Source organism: Felis catus, chromosome D1, assembly GCF_018350175.1.
Source record: "Felis catus isolate Fca126 chromosome D1, F.catus_Fca126_mat1.0, whole genome shotgun sequence".
Lineage (NCBI taxonomy): Eukaryota > Metazoa > Chordata > Mammalia > Carnivora > Felidae > Felis > Felis catus.
In genome coordinates, this window is record NC_058377.1 from 61,449,618 (window position 1) to 61,470,157 (window position 20,540).

At 37.2% G+C, this 20,540-nt stretch overlaps 2 protein-coding genes across 2 annotated transcripts; both read right to left on the reverse strand.

Annotated features, from left to right (window-relative positions):
* Nucleotides 1-4,789: 4,789 nt before the first annotated feature.
* LOC101090290 (putative olfactory receptor 52P1) lies at nt 4,790-20,319 on the reverse strand. Its single transcript, XM_023238991.2, has 2 exons — nt 20,005-20,319; nt 4,790-6,116 (listed from the first exon to the last, which is right to left on the reverse strand). The coding sequence occupies exon 2, from the start codon at nt 5,929-5,931 to the stop codon at nt 4,978-4,980; it is 954 nt and encodes a 317-aa protein (XP_023094759.2). The 5' UTR covers nt 5,932-6,116; nt 20,005-20,319; the 3' UTR covers nt 4,790-4,977.
* LOC111556281 (putative olfactory receptor 52P1) lies at nt 16,939-18,189 on the reverse strand. Its single transcript, XM_023238992.2, has one exon. The coding sequence runs from the start codon at nt 18,142-18,144 to the stop codon at nt 17,191-17,193; it is 954 nt and encodes a 317-aa protein (XP_023094760.2). The 5' UTR covers nt 18,145-18,189; the 3' UTR covers nt 16,939-17,190.
* Nucleotides 20,320-20,540: the final 221 nt, after the last annotated feature.

The window sequence follows — 20,540 nt, forward strand, 5'->3', positions numbered from 1 at the left end:
AGTGGGAGAGAGGTAGAGAGAGAGGGAGACACAGAATCCCATGAGCTGTGTGATCATGACCTGAGCTGAAGTCAGATGCTTAACTGACTGAGCCCCCCAGGTGCCCCTTCCCCACCCCTGATGGATCTTTCTAACAACTTTCCCTTGCTTATCAGTAAATTACCACTCCAACAGTGAAAAATCTGTCTTCAACCATCTGTCACCAACTGTTAATTTCCAGTATGCTTCTAAGATCATGTCAGAGTTGTAAATCCTTGCCCCTGTGGGAAACAACTCTAGCAACTAAACTACGGCGTTTATGGACAGTACCTTTGCTTTTATTCTTACACTCCACTCATTCCCAAAGGTGCCTTAGTCAGTACCTTTTCCCATCATCCCCCTCTGTGAAGATATTTTGTACATTTGCCTACAAGTACATTATGTTCTTACAATCTGCATTGCTTCTGGGATCTGGGATTCTGGGAATCCTCCAAATTTCTAAATAATTAGTTTTAATTTCTATGTGCTAATGTCTACTCTGTGCTGTAAATTTCTATTGTTTTTTTAAAAGGTACATAATATCATGTATTCACCATCACAGTATCATACAAAAGAATTTGATCTACCAAAAAATCACATGTACCTCACCTATTTATTTGTGGACAAGTGGTTTTATTCCTTCCTTCTAAATCCGTATACCTTTTATTTTTTTTTTGTATTGCATTATTTCTCTAGCTAAGACTGACAATATGATGCTGAATGGGAATACTGAGTGGTGGTATATTTGCCTTGTTCTTGATTCTAGAGGTTTCTCACTGTTCAATATGATGTTTGATGTAAAGTTTTTGGAGATGTTCTTCACTGACTTGAAGAGTTACCCTCTAGTCTTAGGTTGATGAGAGTTTTCTCCCTAAGAAACAAGTGTTAGATTTTGTCAAGGTTTTTAGTGCATCAATTGATATGATAACATGATTTTTTCTCTTTAGCTTGTTGATGAAGTGGATAACATTAATTGATATTTGAACATTGAATTTATTCCCATTAGTGGTGTGTATATTTACTTTGAACTGACACCCAAATATAATGAATTTTAAAATAAATTGTCCTAGCTATAGCTATTACTTAAAAAGAAAAACCATTAATTCTTCAAAGGAGATACTTTGTTTCTGTATTATGTATGTCCATTTTGGCCACTGGAATTTTTGGTGTTCTTGGAACTAAACTATAGAATAAATTTCCCACATTGATGTGTATATATAGGAAATACTGAATGGTAAAGTAGACCTACGTATTTTCAAGAGTTTATCTGTAAAATTTTTTGTGGCTTTTATAATGTGGTTCTTATATATAAAATTTTGATAGAAGGTTTAAAGCTTAAGGGCAGGTCAATAAAGACAAGTGGACAGGAATATAAGACATTATAATGGGATGAATTGTTCTAAATTATATATTTATGTAGAAGGACAGATAGTAAATAATTTGAGGGTTTGGGGTCATGTGATCTCTGTCTTAATTATTTAGCTTTGCCACCATAGGGCAAAAGCTTCCATAGACAATGCATTAATTAATGGATATGGTGATTCTCCAATAAGACTTTATTTACAGAAAGAAGCAGCAAGCTGCATTTCGTCTCTGTGTGATGCTTTGTCCCATATGCTGGACATATCTATATTCTGTGTGATTGATCAAGAGCAGTTTTAGGCTATGTAAGTGCAAACTATAGTGTAGCCATTTAATTTTTAAGTTCAGGGTTTGGACTAGATTTATTACCTGGATCCAGTGTCTTCCACTGTACATAAGATTGTATGGACCTTTCACCATCACTGTTGCATTGTCTTTTGTTTCCCAAGGTGACCAATGATTTTCATAGCGACACACACCAGATCTTTTCTTATTGGATGTCCCAACTGATTTTCTAATTGTATGTTTTTCCTTGAAGGTTTATCCTCCTTTCGTTTTTATGACACCACTGTCCTCTGGGTGCATTTTCATGTTTCTTACTACATCTATTCAGTTCTGTTGGGGTATTACCTCTACTTTGAAACCCTCACCCAGTTACCTGGTGATATTATCATCACTCTTCAAGGCTCAACCATCCTTTTCTTGGAACCTCCTCCAATACGCCTCAATTAGAATTTTTTCTCAGACTCAGTGTTATTTTTGGTGTTTGATAATCATCTACACATTTTTAAATGTATTATATATTTTTTTCTAAATTACCTGGGATGGCTGTTGGATTTTATTTTCTCTTCACTTAATTTTTTTTTTTTACCATTTATTTTCTCATGTATCTTCCTTTGGCCTATATTTCACATTTAATCAACACTCTATAACATTAACTGATTTTCTATTACTGATTTCAGTGACTTGACATGTTATTCACTGAAATAAGAAATTTTTTTAATATGGCTTAGGTGGGGGAATAAGTGCAAAATCTCCTCCTTGGGGCATTTTGAATGTGTGTTGACTATCATGATAATTATGTTTCATAAATTGTCTCATTTGATTCTTACTTTAACACTATAAAGTATAACAACTATTTTCCACATTTACCAATGATGAAGCTTAGGATTTATAAAGTTAAAAATGACACTCATCCAGCAATTAGTGATGGAATCAGTGTTTAAACTTGATTTTTCCCCCAAAACCCAGCTTTAAAATATCTGAAAAGCCACTCTGAATATATTAAATGAATAAATGGAAAAACTATATGGTTATTATAAGAAAACATAGCTCTCTGCAATCTAAAACACACAAAAGTTGATGAGATACATATATAGTCAGCAACAAACAAGAATATGGCTGCAGATGAAACGCCTGAAAAGATAAAGTTTTGAGGAACTAATTCATTTGAGAACACAAAATTGTTCATGAAATGGCCACAGAATATATACCAACCTTGGTCAAAAACAAATAATTTCCAATTCAATGAATGCTTCAGCCCATGATGATCTAAAGTAAAAGAATGTTTTGAACAGAGCATTTTATAGATATGCCCAAAGTAGTGTTCTTTGTGTTCCATGTATAATAAAATTAACATCTTAAATTAAGAAGTGAATTGTTTTCAATTTCAACACTGAATGAATATGACCAAAACAAATTGAGATTCACTGAATCCATAAAAGAGGGGGGAGGCAGAGAGGGAATGCCATGTGGGTAAGTACTATTTTCAGAGTCTTGGAGTTTTATTCAAGCTTGGAAGGCATAGTACTAATGGTACCAGGCTACACTAATTGGACCTTTCTCTAGTAAAACAGAAAAAATATGTGCTTGGGGTCTTGCCAAAATATTGGAATATATTTAGCACTTATAAGTGGTTTGAAGGAAACTTAAGAGATCTACCACAATATTTAAAAGAAGAGTAGATGTAGAATGATAAAAAAATAAAATGTTTACAGGAATAGGCTTCCATATTCATAAAGCAACTAAATATAAGATTTCTGTCATGGTGGACAATGTTGCATGATAAGGAGCATGTATTTTGAAAGCCAGAGTCCCTGGGTTCAATTCTACATTGCCACGTCCTAGGTGAGTCACCGTTATGCAATTTACTTAACATTTCTCTGCCTCAGTCTCCTATTTGGTACAATGAGAACAACAATAACATCTACATCACAGTATAGTTTTGTGGACTAAAGGAGTAAATACATGTAAAGGGCTTAGTAAACAGCCAAACTCACAGTGATCATTATTTGAGTATCAAACCATTATTATAACTATTGTAATAAGTAGGATGAAACTTGACAATGATGATTTTTACTCGGGATTTTTAAAATTTTTTTTTATAATTTATTTATTTATTTTGGAAGAGAGAGAGCACACACATACAGGAGCAACTGAGGGAGGGGGAAATAGAGGGAGAGAGAGAATCCCAAGCAGACTCTGCACTGTTAGTGCAGAGCCTGAAGCAGGGCTTGGGCCCATGAACTGTGAAATCATGACCTGAGCCGAAATCAAGAGTAGGACACTTACCCTACTGAGCCACCTAAGTGCCCCTACTCAGGAATTTAAAAAAAAATTTTTTTTCAACGTTTATTTATTTTTGGGACAGAGAAAGACAGAGCATGAATGGGGGAGGGGCAGAGAGAGAGGGAGACACAGAATCGGAAACAGGCTCCAGGCTCTGAGCCATCAGCCCAGAGCCCCACGCGGGGCTCGAACTCACGGACTGCGAGATCGTGACCTGGCTGAAGTCGGACGCTTAACCGACTGCGCCACCCAGGCGCCCCAGGAATTTTTAATTAGTGCATGTAACAGTGAAAATTGGAAAAAAGAATTTGTTTTTATAAAATGCAATGTTCAATGTACTGAGAATTTTAAAATTATTACAATAATTAGCCTAGTTGTTTCACATCTGTGAACATTATAAAATAGTATCCATAAATATAGAATATGGAATAATGTCAATACTAAATAACAATTATTGCAAATATTTACTGAAAGCTTCCCATAAAGGCAGAAAAATTCTAAAAAAATTTATTGGCTGATACACAGGTACAGATCTAAAGGAAACGAAATGTTTAAAGAATGAGTGGATGGAGAGAAAACAATTTAAGGACTGTATTGACCAATGAAAATACAGGATAGATAAGTCTTAAGCACTGAGGGGTGGAAGGTGACTGACATGGATGGTATTACCCAAAGGTGACCTTGCACAACTGAAGATGTAATAATAGTAAACAAAGAATACTGACGTGGCACTAAGGACCTTTCCAAGGGAATCGGGAAATAATAATGAGAATTAATGACAGAAAGAAACTTAGTCATGGAGGTTGGCATGGTCCTCAGTCAGCCAGGATGAGTGGTGAATTAAACAAGAGAAAGACAAGGAAATATTACAAAATAAAAATAAGAGAAAAATACACAACATCAAATGTCCCCGCTAAAAGGTATAACTGAATTGAAAAATAGCATTTTGGGGACAAAGTTGCAACTACTGTTAACATACCATGACTTCATAAAACAGATTCTGCCAATATGGGTTTGTATTTACATATTTTAGTTTCCAGAAATCTTCTTGCTTGGGAAGAAGAGACCAGCCACTCGGTCACGAATCTGCTTGGTCTTGACGCCATACACCAGGGGATTGACTGCGGGAGGCACCAAAAGATACAAACTCGCAAAAATTATATGAATGCTTGGAGGTACCTTCTTGCCAATGCGGTGAGTTAGGAAACTAAACAGTGCAGGGGTGTAGGAGACAAGTATAGTGCACACATGGGCAGCACAGGTGCCCAGCGCTTTCGAGCGGGCATTCTGGGAAGACAGCCGGAAGACTGCCTGGAGGATTTTGGTATAGGATGCGGCTATGAGCCCTAGGTCCCACACCATCACTGAAAGGGCCACAGAGATTCCGTACACTCTGTTAATGAGGGTGTTGGCACTGGCCAACTTCACCACAGCCATGTGCTCACAGTAGGCATGATTGATGACATATTTAGTATAACATGGTAGCCTTTTAATAAGAAGAGGACAGGGCAAAACCATAAGGATAGCTCGGGTCATACCAACTAGACCCATTTTAATGACCATTGGTGTTGTCAGGATGGTTGTATAACGCAATGGGATACAAATAGCTACATAGCGGTCAAAGGCCATGGCAACCAAGAGGGATGATTCAATTATGCAGAATGTGTGAATGAAATACAACTGTGTCAGGCAGGTGTCAAAGTCAATCCAATGTGCATCCATCCAGAAGATACCAAGCATCTTGGGGGCCATGGAAGAGGCAAGAGCCATGTCATTCACTGCCAGCATACAAAGGAAGAAATACATAGGCTGGTGGAGGCTTGGTTCTAGTTTGATGGTGATGATGATTACACTGTTCCCCAGCAGGGCCAGGGCAAACAGGAGGCAGACCGGGATGCCAATCCAGCAGTGAAAATCTTGCAAACCAGGAATACCAACCAGGAAAAAAGATGAGATGTAGCGATGTGTAGCATTGTCTGCCATGTTAGAACTGGAGACCTTGCATGCTCAGATACAAAGTAGCCAGACTAATCTCCTATGCGCAGAATGAAGGATGGCAACTAACTCCACCATGGTCCTGCATGTGGGGAATCCAGACACAGTAGAAGGGTTAAGGCTCTAAATCTTCAGGTAAACCACTTCGCCATTCTGAATCTCAGTATCTTCATCTGCAAATGAGAAAATTGTGTTCATATTTCAGAAATTTTTTCCCAGTTTTTGAATTTTATTTAATTTATTCTGTAATTTTTATTTCTTAATAGATGATCAGATAGTAAAATAATGGTCTCATCATTGTGTCAAAGCTAGTGTTGCATTCTGTGATACAATCATTTTCAGGAACATTGAGATCAAGTGTGGATACAAGTGAATAAACATACACACAATAATTAACAAATACTTCAAAATGCAGTCATTATTTTAATGATATTCTTCTTCTCAGAGAGCATAACTTAATAATCAGTTCAGAGTAATATCTCCTAATCCTAATATATAAGAACAAAGCTTATAAAGTTAAAAACAATAAGGGCTTTAGGGGCGCCTGGGTGGCGCAGTCGGTTAAGCATCTGACTTCAGCCAGGTCACGATCTCCGGTCTGTGAGTTCGAGCCCCGCGTCGGGCTCTGGGCTGATGGCTCAGAGCCTGGAGCCTGTTTCCTATTCTGTGTCTCCCTCTCTCTCTGCCCCTCGCCCGTTCATGCTCTCTCTCTCTCTGTCCCAAAAATAAATAAATGTTGAAAAAAAAATTTAAAAAAAAACACAACAATATGGGCTTTATCATCCAAAGCAATTTATTCCTATTTTAGATGAACTCCTTAAGATGATCTGAAGGTGGACAGCATAACATAAGCATATAAACAGGAAAAAAGAGAAGATTTTATTTATTTGTGCTGTCATATGATTTAAAGTTGGTGCAAATAAGCATATGAGTTGGTTAGTCAGCCCAGTCTATTTTCTGCAAAGCCATTACTGCCATCTATAAACTCAGCCCTACTTCTGGTTGGCATCCCAGACCTGCCTAATGACAGTGACGAGCAAATCATGTACAATTCAGCCCTTTAGACTCAGCAGCAAAAGGATTTTCTTATGATTCTTGCTCTCACCTCTCTTTTTCTTCCTGCCGTCCAGTTTCTACCCAATATTGTAGTTCTGGAACATGCACTCTACTCTTTTTAATCTGCTTCTTAAATTTATTTTTTTAAATGTTTATTTCTGAGAAAGAGTTGAGCAGGGGAGGGAGACAGAGGGAGGGAGAGAGACAGGGAGACACAGAATGTGAAGCAGGCTCCAGGCTCTGAGCTGTCAGCACAGAGGGGCTCAAACCCACAAACCGCGGGATCATGACCTGAGCCAAAGTCAAGGTTTAACCGACTGATCCACCCACGTGCCACCGTTTTTTAAATTTATAATTGCTCATAGCATCTCAGTTTCTGTTCAGGAACTCCACTGATGTGAAGGCTCAAGATATATTGAGAAACTGGGGTGCCTGGGTGGTGCAGTCAGTTAAGCGTCCAACTTCAACTCAGGTCATGATATCACGGTTCACCGGTTGGAGCCCTGCGTTGGGCTCTGTGCTGAAAGCTCAGAGCCTGGAGCCTGCTTTGAATTCTGTGTCTCCTTCTCTCTCTACCCCTCCCCTGCTCATGCTCTGTCTCTCTCTCAAAACTAAATAAACATTAAAAAAAATTTTAAAGATATATTGAGAAATATTCCAAATGGCAATGCTTCCTTCCTTTCACGGAGGTCTAAATAATATCTGTGTACGGAAAAAACTTTCTGGTTAGGGTAGCTGTGAAACATGGTATACTGGTACTATACGAGTAAGTATCTGAGATACTGCCTCGTAAGGAATTGAAAAATGTCAAACGAGTCATAAAATATTTCATAAAAAAAATCAGTGCTTAAACTTTAGCCACAATGTAGAAACCCAGAATTGTAGAAATTACTATATATGGATGAAGCCTGTAACTCCAGGCAGAGAGAAAAACTTGAGACAAAACCTACAGTAATCAAAAATTCCAAGTGTGAAAGGTTTCAAAGCATGTTAAATTTCTGCTCTTGTGAATTCTCACATAATAGTTTTCTACGTGGAAACTTGTTTTGCCAGGTTTCATCCTTGTATCTGCTTCTGACAGAATCAAACACAAGAGATTAACCTAGGCAGAAATATAGGAATACGTTTTAGCTAGGACACATTATTTATGATTGCAAAGGAGTGAGCATAATTACTTTTAGGAATCCTGCTGGTATATGTAAATATTTTACAATCATCTTTTAGTTTTCAATAAATTAACTTGTAAGAATAGTAACACATCTAATCTATACCGAGAGAAAATTAAAGTCACTTCCCCTTAAACAAAAGGAGTTTCCTGTGCCATCCCTAGAAAAGGGCACACAGGGAGTTACAGATAATGGCCCCCAAATGGCATTCTCCACTTCCACCTAGAAAGTCCTGTCTATCTTCTCTCAGGCTTAGTATGAAAGAAATATTGGAGACACCCATTTGTTTCCATAAGGTCATTCTTTACATTATCTTCAGCAGACAGTCTGCTAGGACAGCCAGAATGTCTGTTGGCACAACCATCCCATCTGTTTCTGAACCACGTACATACCATATACCTTCTGACAGCCTGGCCTTTGCCATTTTGCCTGTTTCTGGGTCAGTCCACATAGCCCTTGCCTGGAACCTGCCGCTTCAGAGTGGGGGACCTTATCCGAATACCACAGTATTTTCTAATATTTTCACAGTGCTTCTGAATGCATTATCTACTTATGTATTAGAAGAATAACACATAAATAGATCCCACATGAAAATAAGTAAGTTCTACCAATTCTTCCCCCATGGGATTGTATCTCACTTGCTGGCAGCCACCCAGAAATTAAATTAGGAAATCTCACCATATTCCTTACCTCCTCAATCTGTTTATATCCAATCCTTCAGGCAAGCAACCATAAAGTCTTTGTTTCTGTTCGAGCTCTTACTATGTGCTTTGTAAGCGTTCATTTTCAGGTGATCCTCCTTCATCAAGAGTGTGAACTCCCAAAGGAAGTCACTGAACCTTAACTCTCAATAGATTCTGAGAGAAGATGGGATGTTTTCGTACTTTCTCGACAAGTCTCTTAAGAATTTCACAGATTTTGGGGCACCTGGGTGGCACGGCTGGTTAAGCGCCTGACTCTTGATCTCAGCTCAGGTCATGATCTCACAGTTCGTGAGTTTGAGTCTCACATCAGGCTCTGCACTGATTGGTGCTGAGCCTGCTTAGGATTCTGTCTTTCCTTCTCTCTGCTCCTCCCCTGCCTATGCTTTCTCTCTCTCTAAATAAACAAATAAAACTTTTAAAAAGGCAGAAAAGAATTTCACAGATTTTTATCTTGCTTCCAAGGCTTCTGACCCACTAGAGATGGGTTGCATAACCAGAAAATTCCCTGTAGCAGATATTTCCAAGATTCTTCCATTAACAGATAGTGACCCAGCGGTGTGTGTGTGTGTGTGTGTGTGTGTGTGTGTGTGCAGGATTCTATTCAGCTCCTGTTCTCCACTACCAAATCATATTACTCACTATTCATTATGTCTCATAAACATGTAACATCAACCCATGATACATTGCAGATGATATTAAAAAATAACAAAAATACTCTCTGAAAATCCTCAAATGTTCATTTTCCATTGTAGCATATAGGCCAATATGCTATGTGGGGTATTTAAAAAGTATGACTGTCATTGCCATTGGAGCATTGAGGACTCTGTAGTTAAGTTGTCATTGTGGTTGCTTTGTAACGGGCTATTGTGATGCTCAGGAGACCCCTCTGTTTGGAAGACTGATGGGTCCCTGAGGAGAGATGAGGTCAAAGGGAAAAGAGGACTGGGCCAGGACTGAGCACAAAACAGTAACAGTGTCTCTCTAGAACAGCTATGTGAACGTTACACTCTCCCCAGAGCTTGTACATGGGTAGTACTCATGTGTTTCTCCTTTGGAGGATATAGTCTTAAGAGACTCTCTCATGATATCCCATCAAATGAGATGCCTGAGATGCCAATCAAATATAGTTCACTGAAAAAACCTGTGAGAAGACTAAGAGAAAATCAGTTGAGTGTGGGCAAAATATCTGAAAATTGAAAGAAGGAAATTTCTGCCCTTAGTTCCAGTATGACTGAATTCTCATTTATGTCTCAGGAAAAGATTAAGGTGGTCTGAAAGTATAAAGGTAGCTCAGGGTATTGCATGATCTCCAGTTGGTTTTTCTTTCTCTCTTGTATGATTTTACTGACATGATTCTCATACATCCAGTCACCTTATGTTTCCCCTCCCTATCAATATGTGCTCATATACATGCACAGGTTTGTGTAATTCAGTCCTTCAGGGTTGGTGAGTCAGGACTGCTCTCCACTATGGCCAAACTCATCTATCATCCCTCCCACTGTGCAGTAAGGGATCATTTTTATTTCCTCACATTTCTGGCAATGTTAAGCGTTCTATGTTCTCCTGATTTAATGTAGGGCTTAAAGAGGGTTCCTTTTAATTTCTACTTCCCCCATTACCAGAGAGTAAGAACATGGACTCACATGTTAGAGTGCGTTTTGCCCTTTTTTCTCTACTGTAACTGTTGTTACTCTTCAGTTTTCTATTGGAGACTCGATTTTTCTTGCAGATTTCCCACCTAAGTCTTACCAGAAACATTGCAAACAACTTCTCCCAGTCGGTCTCTTACCTGTCGTGTTTTATTTTTTTTTCCACTTTTTTACTTTTAACCGACCTATAAATTTTTTATTTAAAAATTATCATAAAGATATTCGCTTTTTTTTCTTTCAGCATACAATATGATAGGATTTAACATATATAGAGAGTCATCTAATCTTCATCATAATCATGATGCCAGAAAGCATCCCTTTATCCCAAAAATCTTCTCGATGCTCTCCCTTTATAGTCACATCTACCCTGACCCATAAGCACTGGTAGACACTGGCCCGTTCTGCACCACTAATACTGGATTTTCAAAATGGCATATAAATATGAAAGCCTACACTATCTAATTTTTGATGTTGGATTATTTTACTTAATTTAGTGCCTTTGAGATTTATCCAAATTGTTTTCTAAATCAACATTTTCTGTAATGTAAAGTGAATTCCATTGTATAGATTTAGTACAATGTGTTTATCTAGTCACCTGTTGAAGAACATGTGGGTTATTTCTATTTCTGGGCAATTATGCTTATACATACTATATTCATCCGCGTGCAGCTTTTGAATGAACATTTTTAAAATTTTTTCCAGTGTTACTCATTATTAGAATTGGAAACTTCAACACTCCTCTTTCAGTAATTGATAGACCAGGCAAGCAGAAAATCAAGTAAGACCTGAATGTAAATACAAATCACTGTGTTCTATTCAACAAAATCAATCATTCTGGGACATAAGACTCACTTTAATTTAAAATAATCAAAATCATACAAAGTATGTTCTCAGACAATAATGGAATTAACCTTGCTATCAACAATAGAAAGATAACTAGAAAATCTCCAAAGTATTTGGAAATTAAACACATATGTCAAGAATGAGTTCTTGAGAGAAATTCATATGATATGCCCATGACTTCTGGTGCCCATTATCTTTCTGAGAAACCAGCTATAAATTTTATTGGAAATCCCTTGAATGTAATGAGTCATTTTTTTTCTCTTTCTGCTTCAAGATACTTTTTTCTCCAAGTTTTTATTTAAATTCCAGTTGGTCAACATACATTTTAATATTAATTTCAGGTTTAGAGTTTAGTGATTAATCACTTACATATAATACCCGGTGCTCCTCATGAAAGATTCTATCTCTATCCTTGAAAATTTAACCATGATGTGTCTAGATATGGATATCTTTGAGTTTATCTTGCTTGTTAGTGCTTGTTTTTATACTTCATGATGTTTATTGAGGTCTTGAATATGTAGATTTATGTTTTCTATTAAATTTGGGGTTATTTTCTGTCATTTTTTCAAATAGTTTCCCTCCTTTCTCTCTCTCCTTTCCTCTTGGGAATGCCATTCGTATATGTTGGTATACTTTTTGGTATCCTTTATGTCCCTAAGGCTCTGTGAATTTTCTTCATTCTTTTCTCTTTCTTTTCTCATAAAAAATAATCTCAGTTGACCTCTCTTCATGTTACTTCTGCTAGCTCAGTCCTGCTGCCTACCTAGCAGAATAACTTTCAGTTATTCTTTGCAACCACAGATTTTTAATTTTTTTTTATAATTTTATTTTCTTTATTGATATTCTCCACTTGTTAAACATTGTTACCATACTTTTTTAAAATTCTAAAATCATGAGGACATCTGGGTGGCTCAGCCAGTAAAGCATCTGACTCTTGATCTCAGCTCAGGTCATGATCTCACAGTTCATGATTGTGAACCCCACGTCAGACTCTGCACTGATGGCAGAGAGCCTGCTTGGAATTCTCTTTCTCCCTCTTTCTCTGTCCCTACTCACACCCTCTTTTCTCCCAAAATAAGTAAATAAATTTAAAAATATTTTTTTTAATTTCAGAATCATGTTTCCCTTTATTCTTTTGACATAAATGTGGGGGATGGGCTAAAAAGGTGATGGGCACTAAGGAGGGCCCTTGTGTTGATCACTGGGCTCTCCCTCTAATATGGGTTATAGTTGCTTATTTCTTTGTGGGGCTTGTATTTTTTTGTTGAAAACTCAACATTTTATATAATAAAACATGGAATTTGTGGAAATTGCATCCCTTTCTCTTCCCAGAAATAATTTAGTTGTGTTGTTGTTGTTGTTAGTGACCTTACTGGTTTAATACTATAAAGTGTTTATTCGCCGTAATGTGTGGCCACACAACATCAGTGATTTGGTAGCTTAGTGATCCACTACTGATTGTTCAGAGATTTACTTAAATTCTTTGAACCAATAATTTTTATATTCTCTGCCAAAAGGATCTGTGTATGGGTTGGGGTTCTTATTCAACATCTAAGCAGTTTATAATTCTATATTACACTTCATGTCCTGCTTGTACAGGGACTCAAGATAACCCAGACATGAGAGACTGAAGCCCTCACAGATCTTTCTTGGCTACATGCACAGCCCTGCACATGCTCATGGTCTTGTAGAGTCGCAATATGTCAGAGCTTTTCAAAATGTCTTGTAGACATTCCATTTTTCAAGTCCCCCTGTGAGGTTTTGGCCAGGCTCTTGTTTTCTGCAACTCGTGGAGAATATAGCTATTCAATAATGATGAAGAGAGTTAAACTACCTTTTATATTTGATTTCAAACTAGCTAAGATATGTGATGTTTTGGCAATCAAAAGAAAAGGAAAATTTTATCTATAGTATATGTGTATATTAAATAAGAACTATTCGTATGCATACTTAACATACTTAACAAATATAGAACATTCACAAATAATGACTTTCTTCTGTACCTCCCAAGTACTTGTCACAACTACTACCGCTCTTACTGCTACTGCTAGTATGCATTCACCTTCTCCTCAAAGAAGTCACCCCCAAAGTCACTCCACGGTTTTGTTATCTTTTGCATATATTTCTTTAATCTGGTGGTTCCTGATGTTTGTCACTGTGTTGCTACTCCCATTGGTATTCTTTGTGCTTTTACTCATTATCCTGTGATGCCTACCTTCCTAATTCTTCTTAATAGTGGCATGTCACACCCACTAGATTTCACTCATAAGTTTGTTAAGCCTTTGTCACGTGTCTCAACAACTGGTAATTCCATTTGAATTCTTACTGGGTTTTTTTGGTGACTTCAAAGTTTGCATAGATTTTTTTCCCCATCATGCTAGCCTTTCAGTTTTTCTACTCACTTGCTCCTATTACTATTCTCACTACATTTTTGTGATCACACTGTCTTCATGTCATCCAACAATCTTGTCTCATCCTCTTTTCTCATCTCTCATTAGTTCCTTGACCTGCCTAGTCTAACATACTATTTACTACAACTGCTGTGAAATTGCTCCTACAAAGGGAGTAATACCTGCTGAATTAGAAAGACTTTCCCTTGTACTTGAAAAAAAAAATACCTCTTACCTAATATTGCTTTGTAATCATTTATCTATTTGTATATCAGTTTATTCCTTTAGGTTATGAGCTCTCAAATTAATAAATTGATTATGAAAATATACCCTTACATTTTGAATGAATGTTGGCCTTCTTTAGTCCTTAGGAGAAGAACTTTTCAGATTCCCATTCTATTCCTCAAACTTACCTTATCTTCAGAAACAGGCAGTGTATCCTCACCCAACACTTGCAAAGTATTAATCTCTTCAAATGTTATAATATGCCATTTTAAAATCATCTTTTGCATGAAATTTAAGAGTGTGATCTCCAACATGTATTTTATTCTTTAATTTAGTTGTTTCCTCCTCTTTGCCCTTTAGTACTCTATTCCCTTATAAGTACGTATTAGAATTTGTTGAATCACACATCTACATAGGGGAGAATTTAATACAATTGAATGTGTATTTGTCACTGAAAAGTGGATGGGATGCTATAAGCAATACGTCTCAGCCCTACCCTTCTTGAATTTTGCTATAACACTGAATGATTATCACCAATGGATTATGAGTAGAATTAATGTATGTTTCTCTCAGGTTATACCTTTTTAAAAGAGGATATGGAATAAGTATTTATTAACAGTAACTAATTTAACTTAATAAAATATTTATTCCAATGTTATTTTATCATTTTTTTATTAATCTCTTTAGCTGATACATTTTACCTTATGATGAAGTCTACAAATCCACCATCGCTTTATCATAGCCAGTGTCTGATTTCAGGCACTTTCCATCAGCATATATGAGGTTGCTGTACATAAAGCTGTAAACTGTCTATAGATAAAGCTGATGTGGAAGAATGCTTCATAAAGAGGCTTTCTTTTTTTTTTTCTTTTTTTTTTCCAACGTTTATTTATTTTTGGGACAGAGAGAGACAGACCATGAATGGGGGAGGGGCAGAGAGAGAGGGAGACACAGAATCGGAAACAGGCTCCAGGCTCAGAGCCATCAGCCCAGAGCCCGACGCGGGGCTCGAACTCCCGGACCGCGAAATCGTGACCTGGCTGAAGTCGGACGCTTAACCAACTGCGCCACCCAGGCGCCCCCGTAAAGAGGTTTTCTAACTTACAGAAGAAACCAAAGTGTATGGCTCACTTTTGGGACACAAGGGCAAGATGAAACAAGGTTGTGTTAAGGACATGTCCAGATTTGCATCAGTGACTCCTAGAGCAGCTGCAGTATGTATGAGACACCTCCTGGGACACAGTGAACAGAGCTCATCTGTTTCTCTTTTGGAAAAACCAGCCTTTCAAAAAGCAGTTTCAAACCCATGGTGTCCATTAAACAGATTCCAAGGATATGCAGGCAATCAGAGAACGATTTGTGAGAAATCCAGAAAAAAAAATGGTATATTAACTGAAATTAAATGTTCATATTCAACAATTTCCAGCTTTTAGTTCCTGTTAGGACCCTGGACAGAATGAAGGGACAGGCTGTTTCAAATACCCTTTACTTTTCATTGTTCTATGCCCACGGTATACTCTATCAGGATGTGTAACTTTGTTTTTAGGCTTTTCATGCTTCTTTTCGCCATTTTTTAATTTCACCTGTTTTAAGTACTCCTCATCTTACACACACACACACACAAACTAATGTGTATTAGGGGTTTCCTCATATTTAATGATGGACAATCATATCTGAATAAAAATCTCTTCAGTGATTAAAAATAAACACTTACCTATTTTATAGTGTGTACTAACTTCCAAAAACTGGTCTAAGCACATTTTGTGCTGAATCATTTAATTCTTTCTTTACCCTCTGAATTAAATCCTCATAATATGTTACTTTTATAAATGAGAGAACTGAGGCCAGTACTGATTTAAGAATATACCCAAAGACACACAGGTAAAAACTCGTGGTGCTAGATTTTAAACCCAAGCATTCTGATGAAAGACTGAACTTTTCACCACAATGCGATGCTGTTTAATCCAGGTGAAGTTATCCCCCCTGGGAATAATTGCAAATGTCCTGTGTGATGAAAGATATAGGCCACAAGTCCTGTTAATGACCTGAGTATAAAATGAATGTAATTTGTACTTTTAAAGCCCATTTTGCTAATATTAAGTTGGATATGTTGTGTGGACATATTAAGGATTCATCGGAATCACAGTGTTTTGTTTAATTATTGGCTTGATTGAAAGAAATTTCTTTTGGTTATGATTATGACATAAATTATCATGTAATTATTCCAAATACGTTGTGAGCCACAAAAGATTATTATTCCCCTTATCAGAAGTCTGGACTGCAGGCAGCTTGCTGCTGTTATGGCTCATATACACATATTTTAGGTCATAAATACTAGAATTAAAGTTTGCTTAAAGACTTATTAGTTAATAAAAATAAGAGCTTGTGGTTACTGTGAATTGGTAAGCGTATTTTTGAAAATTAACCTGACCATGCTGAGAAAGACAAAAACCATATGATTTCACTCATGTGTGGAATCTGAAAAACAAAACAAATGGATAAACAAACAAAAAGTAGAATCAGACCTATAAATACAAAGAACACACTGGTGGTTGCCAGTGGGAAAGTGGATGAGGGGTTGAGCAAAATGGGTGAAGGGGAGCAGAAGATACAGGCTTCCAGGTGTGGAACATATAAGTAATGGGAATAAAAGCTTCAGCATAGGGAATATGGTCAATTATATTGTAAGAGCACTGTATGGTGACAGATGGTACCTACACTTGTGGTAAGCATAGTATAACGTATAGAGAAGTTGAATCACTATTTGTAGACCTAAAACTACTGTGACATTGTGTGTCAACCATACTCAAAGAAAGACCTTAAAAAAATCAATGTGACCACATGATTTGAGAGTTTTTATATTCTGATAATACTTATTTAATTATCTCACATTTGGAGATGTAACATAAATACTATAGGAACAATTTAATCTGAAAATACATAGAAAATAACAAAATTGGTAACATATATTAAATGTTTTCCATGTGTCACTCTTTGATAATATTCCGATTTGGTTTCATGTCAAATAGCTTGTACACTGAAAACATAAGTTTATATAAGGTAATTTTTTAAGTAAATGTACAGCAACAACTATGCCCGCTGCAAGGCACAGGGGAGCCCAGAAGGAACAGTTGGACTACTTTCAGTTATTCATTATGGTAGCCGTAACTTTTGATAATCATGTTACACCAATTAGGACTGGTATTTACATATTTTAGTTTCCAGAAATCTTCTTGCTTGGGAAGAAGAGACCAACCACTCGGTCACGAATCTGCTTGGTCTTGACGCCATACACCAGGGGATTGACTGCAGGAGGCACCAAAAGATACAAACTCGCAAAAATTATATGAATGCTTGGAGGTACCTTCTTGCCAATGCGGTGAGTTAGGAAACTAAACAGTGCAGGGGTGTAGGAGACAAGTATAGTGCACACATGGGCAGCACAGGTGCCCAGCGCTTTCGAGCGGGCATTCTGGGAAGACAGCCGGAAGACTGCCTGGAGGATTTTGGTATAGGATGTGGCTATGAGCCCTAGGTCCCACACCATCACTGAAAGGGCCACAGAGATTCCGTACACTCTGTTAATGAGGGTGTTGGCACTGGCCAACTTCACCACAGCCATGTGCTCACAGTAGGCATGACTGATGACATATTTAGTATAATATGGTAGCCTTTTAATAAGAAGAGGACCTGGAAAAACCATAAGGATAGCTCGGGTCATACCAGCTAGACCCATTTTAATGACCGTTGGTGTTGTCAGGATGGTTGTATAACGCAATGGGATACAAATAGCTACATAGCGGTCAAAGGCCATGGCAACCAAGAGGGATGATTCAATTATGCAGAATGTGTGAATGAAATACAACTGTGTCAGGCAGGTGTCAAAGTCAATCCAATGTGCATCCATCCAGAAGATACCAAGCATCTTGGGGGCCGTGGAAGAGGCAAGAGCCATGTCATTCACTGCCAGCATACAAAGGAAGAAATACATAGGCTGGTGGAGGCTTGGTTCTAGTTTGATGGTGATGATGATTACACTGTTCCCTAGCAGCGCCAGGGCAAACAGGAGGCAGACTGGGATGCCAATCCAGCAGTGAAAATCTTGCAAACCAGGAATACCAACCAGGAAAAAAGATGAGATGTAGCGATGTGTAGCATTGTCTGCCATGTTAGAACTGGAGACCTTGCATGCTCAGATACAAAGTAGCCAGACTAATCTCCTATGCACAGAAAGCAGGTTGACAGAATGATTGGTTCTGTGTATGGAGATTCCACGCATACTAAAATAGTGCATCTGAAGGGCTGACTTTTCCCTGAAACTTCTGTAAGCTGTTGGGTAAATCACTTCACCATTATCTTCATTTGCAAATAAGATCTAGTTAAGTTCTTTTTAAATTTTCTCTTCTATGTCCAATTTTATTCTATTCTACTCTTTCATTTTTATTATCTACTAAGTATACAGGTAGTGACAAAATTTCTGCTTCTTTGTGCCTAGTAGTTTTCTGTGTTTGTGATATAAACAGCTTTAAGAAAGGCAAAGACCACTGATCTTGGGGAATTTTCAATGATGTGTGAAAATGCACGCGGGAATACATAAGCACACACACACATGTGTCCATATTTGCAGTCATTTGCAGGTTATGTAAAAGGCAATTGTAATTTTAATGATATGGTAGTCCACAGACAACTTAATCAAATAATCAGGAATGCATAATGAGAAATTCAAGCAGTTTAAATATAACCAGAATTCTTGGGAACATTAAAAAGTAATAAACTCTTATTCTCACCCCTGGTTAATGCTTTCTTATTTCAGAAAAGATCTTGAAGATAATCAGAAGGACAGGATATTAGAAGCATGTCTTGAAAGTGAGGACTATCAGCTGAATACAGTAGGAAAACACAAATCTGCCATTAGGGTTTTCACTGCATATTCTCCAGATATCAGTGTTTTTTGGTTTTTGCTTTTGTTTTTTGCAATGGCTATATTCCACAATATTCTATATAATTCAAAAACAAGAACTTATATGATTGCATTTATCAGCCCATCCAAATTTATTCATATTTTAATGAATATGTTAATTCTATATTAACTCTATATTATTAAGGAAAAACTGTTTTTACTGAGCCATCCAAGAAAAGTTAACTTTATTCAACATCTTATAAAGTACCATACTTAAGTTTTAAAAAGATTTACAAGGAAATTAATTTAACATTTTAAGTGATTAGGGGAGAAAAGCTGTAAATCAGTTATGTGCCCTCCAATTTTTTTGGGGGGGATTTATTTCTTCACTCTTTCAGATAATGTAAATATTGCTATCAACACACATCTTCAGTTAATAGGAATAATGTAAGTCCATTTGGTGTTCTGCCCCCTCTGACTCCTAGCCTTGACCTTGGGTTTGCAACCTGCCTAATGGCAATGAATAGCAAATCAACATCAATCCAGTCCTCCTGGTGTCAGCGCCACAAGCATCTTTTCATGATCCTTTCCTGATCTTGTCTTTTCATTCAGATAACTGCCCTTAACCTTCTTCTGACGATCTAATTTCCTCCCAATATCATAATTTTGGATGCACTTCCCAGTCTTCATAACATACCTTTTGAAATTTGTAATTGTCCTCAATGGCTGCTCCTGAACTCAACCGATATGAAAGGTCAATAAATATTAATAAATATTCCTATTGACAATGCCTCTATGTTTGAATTTCCACCTAATATCTGTGAGGGAAAAACTTTCTGGTTATAATACGCACATTCTCCTAGCAAGCGCATGCTACTCTGGACCTGAGTAAGTATCTGAGGTGTTTCTTTGTAAGGAAGTGAGAATTCAAATTTTAGTTAATTATTGTAAACATCTTAGAAGAATTTAGAATTTAAACATTATACAAACACCCAGATTTAGTGGATTGCCACATCGGATGTGAGGCCCACAACTTCAGGTAGAGATAAGATACCCTGGGGCAAGAAACTGTGAGTATCGAACATTTAAACTATAAAAAGTAAGTTTAATAAAAAGAGTACTTAATACCTTTACAGGTTTGTCCATGTTCCATGATTTTTCCTCCTTAGTGTAGAACCAAAAATTCAAAAGGACGGTTGGCAGAGAACTAAGTATGCAGCAATCAAAATAATACACCTAGAGATATAGACATGATTTCTAGCCAGAAAAAATTACATAAAATAAAAAATAAGCTTAATTGCTTTGTGATACGTACATACTTACTAACCAGAGTAGGTCTATAGGCATCAGTAAATTTACTTATAAGACAATGCTAAGAGAAAGATGTTAAGTTGTTTCAATTTATAGACAGCCAGGCTCCCTTCAGGGCACTAGAATGTGTAACATAGGGAACCACAGAGAACAAACTCCAAGTACATGTCAGCCTATTCTGAATGAACTCAGCAAGGTTGTTCATTACCTTATATTTAGCAGATTGCCACGGAGGTCAGAAAGTCCCCACACCCTCCTAGTTTCCTGTTAGTTCTGTTTTTGTATCAGTTTCTGAAACATACAGATACAATGTTCCTTCTGCCAGCCGGGTTCTGGCATTTTACCTGCATCTG

Excerpts from the sequence above, each read along its gene's own strand:
- LOC111556281 (XM_023238992.2), bottom strand. The coding sequence starts at position 18,144 with ATGGCAGACAATGCTACACATCGCTACATCTCATCTTTTTTCCTGGTT.
- LOC101090290 (XM_023238991.2), bottom strand. The coding sequence starts at position 5,931 with ATGGCAGACAATGCTACACATCGCTACATCTCATCTTTTTTCCTGGTT.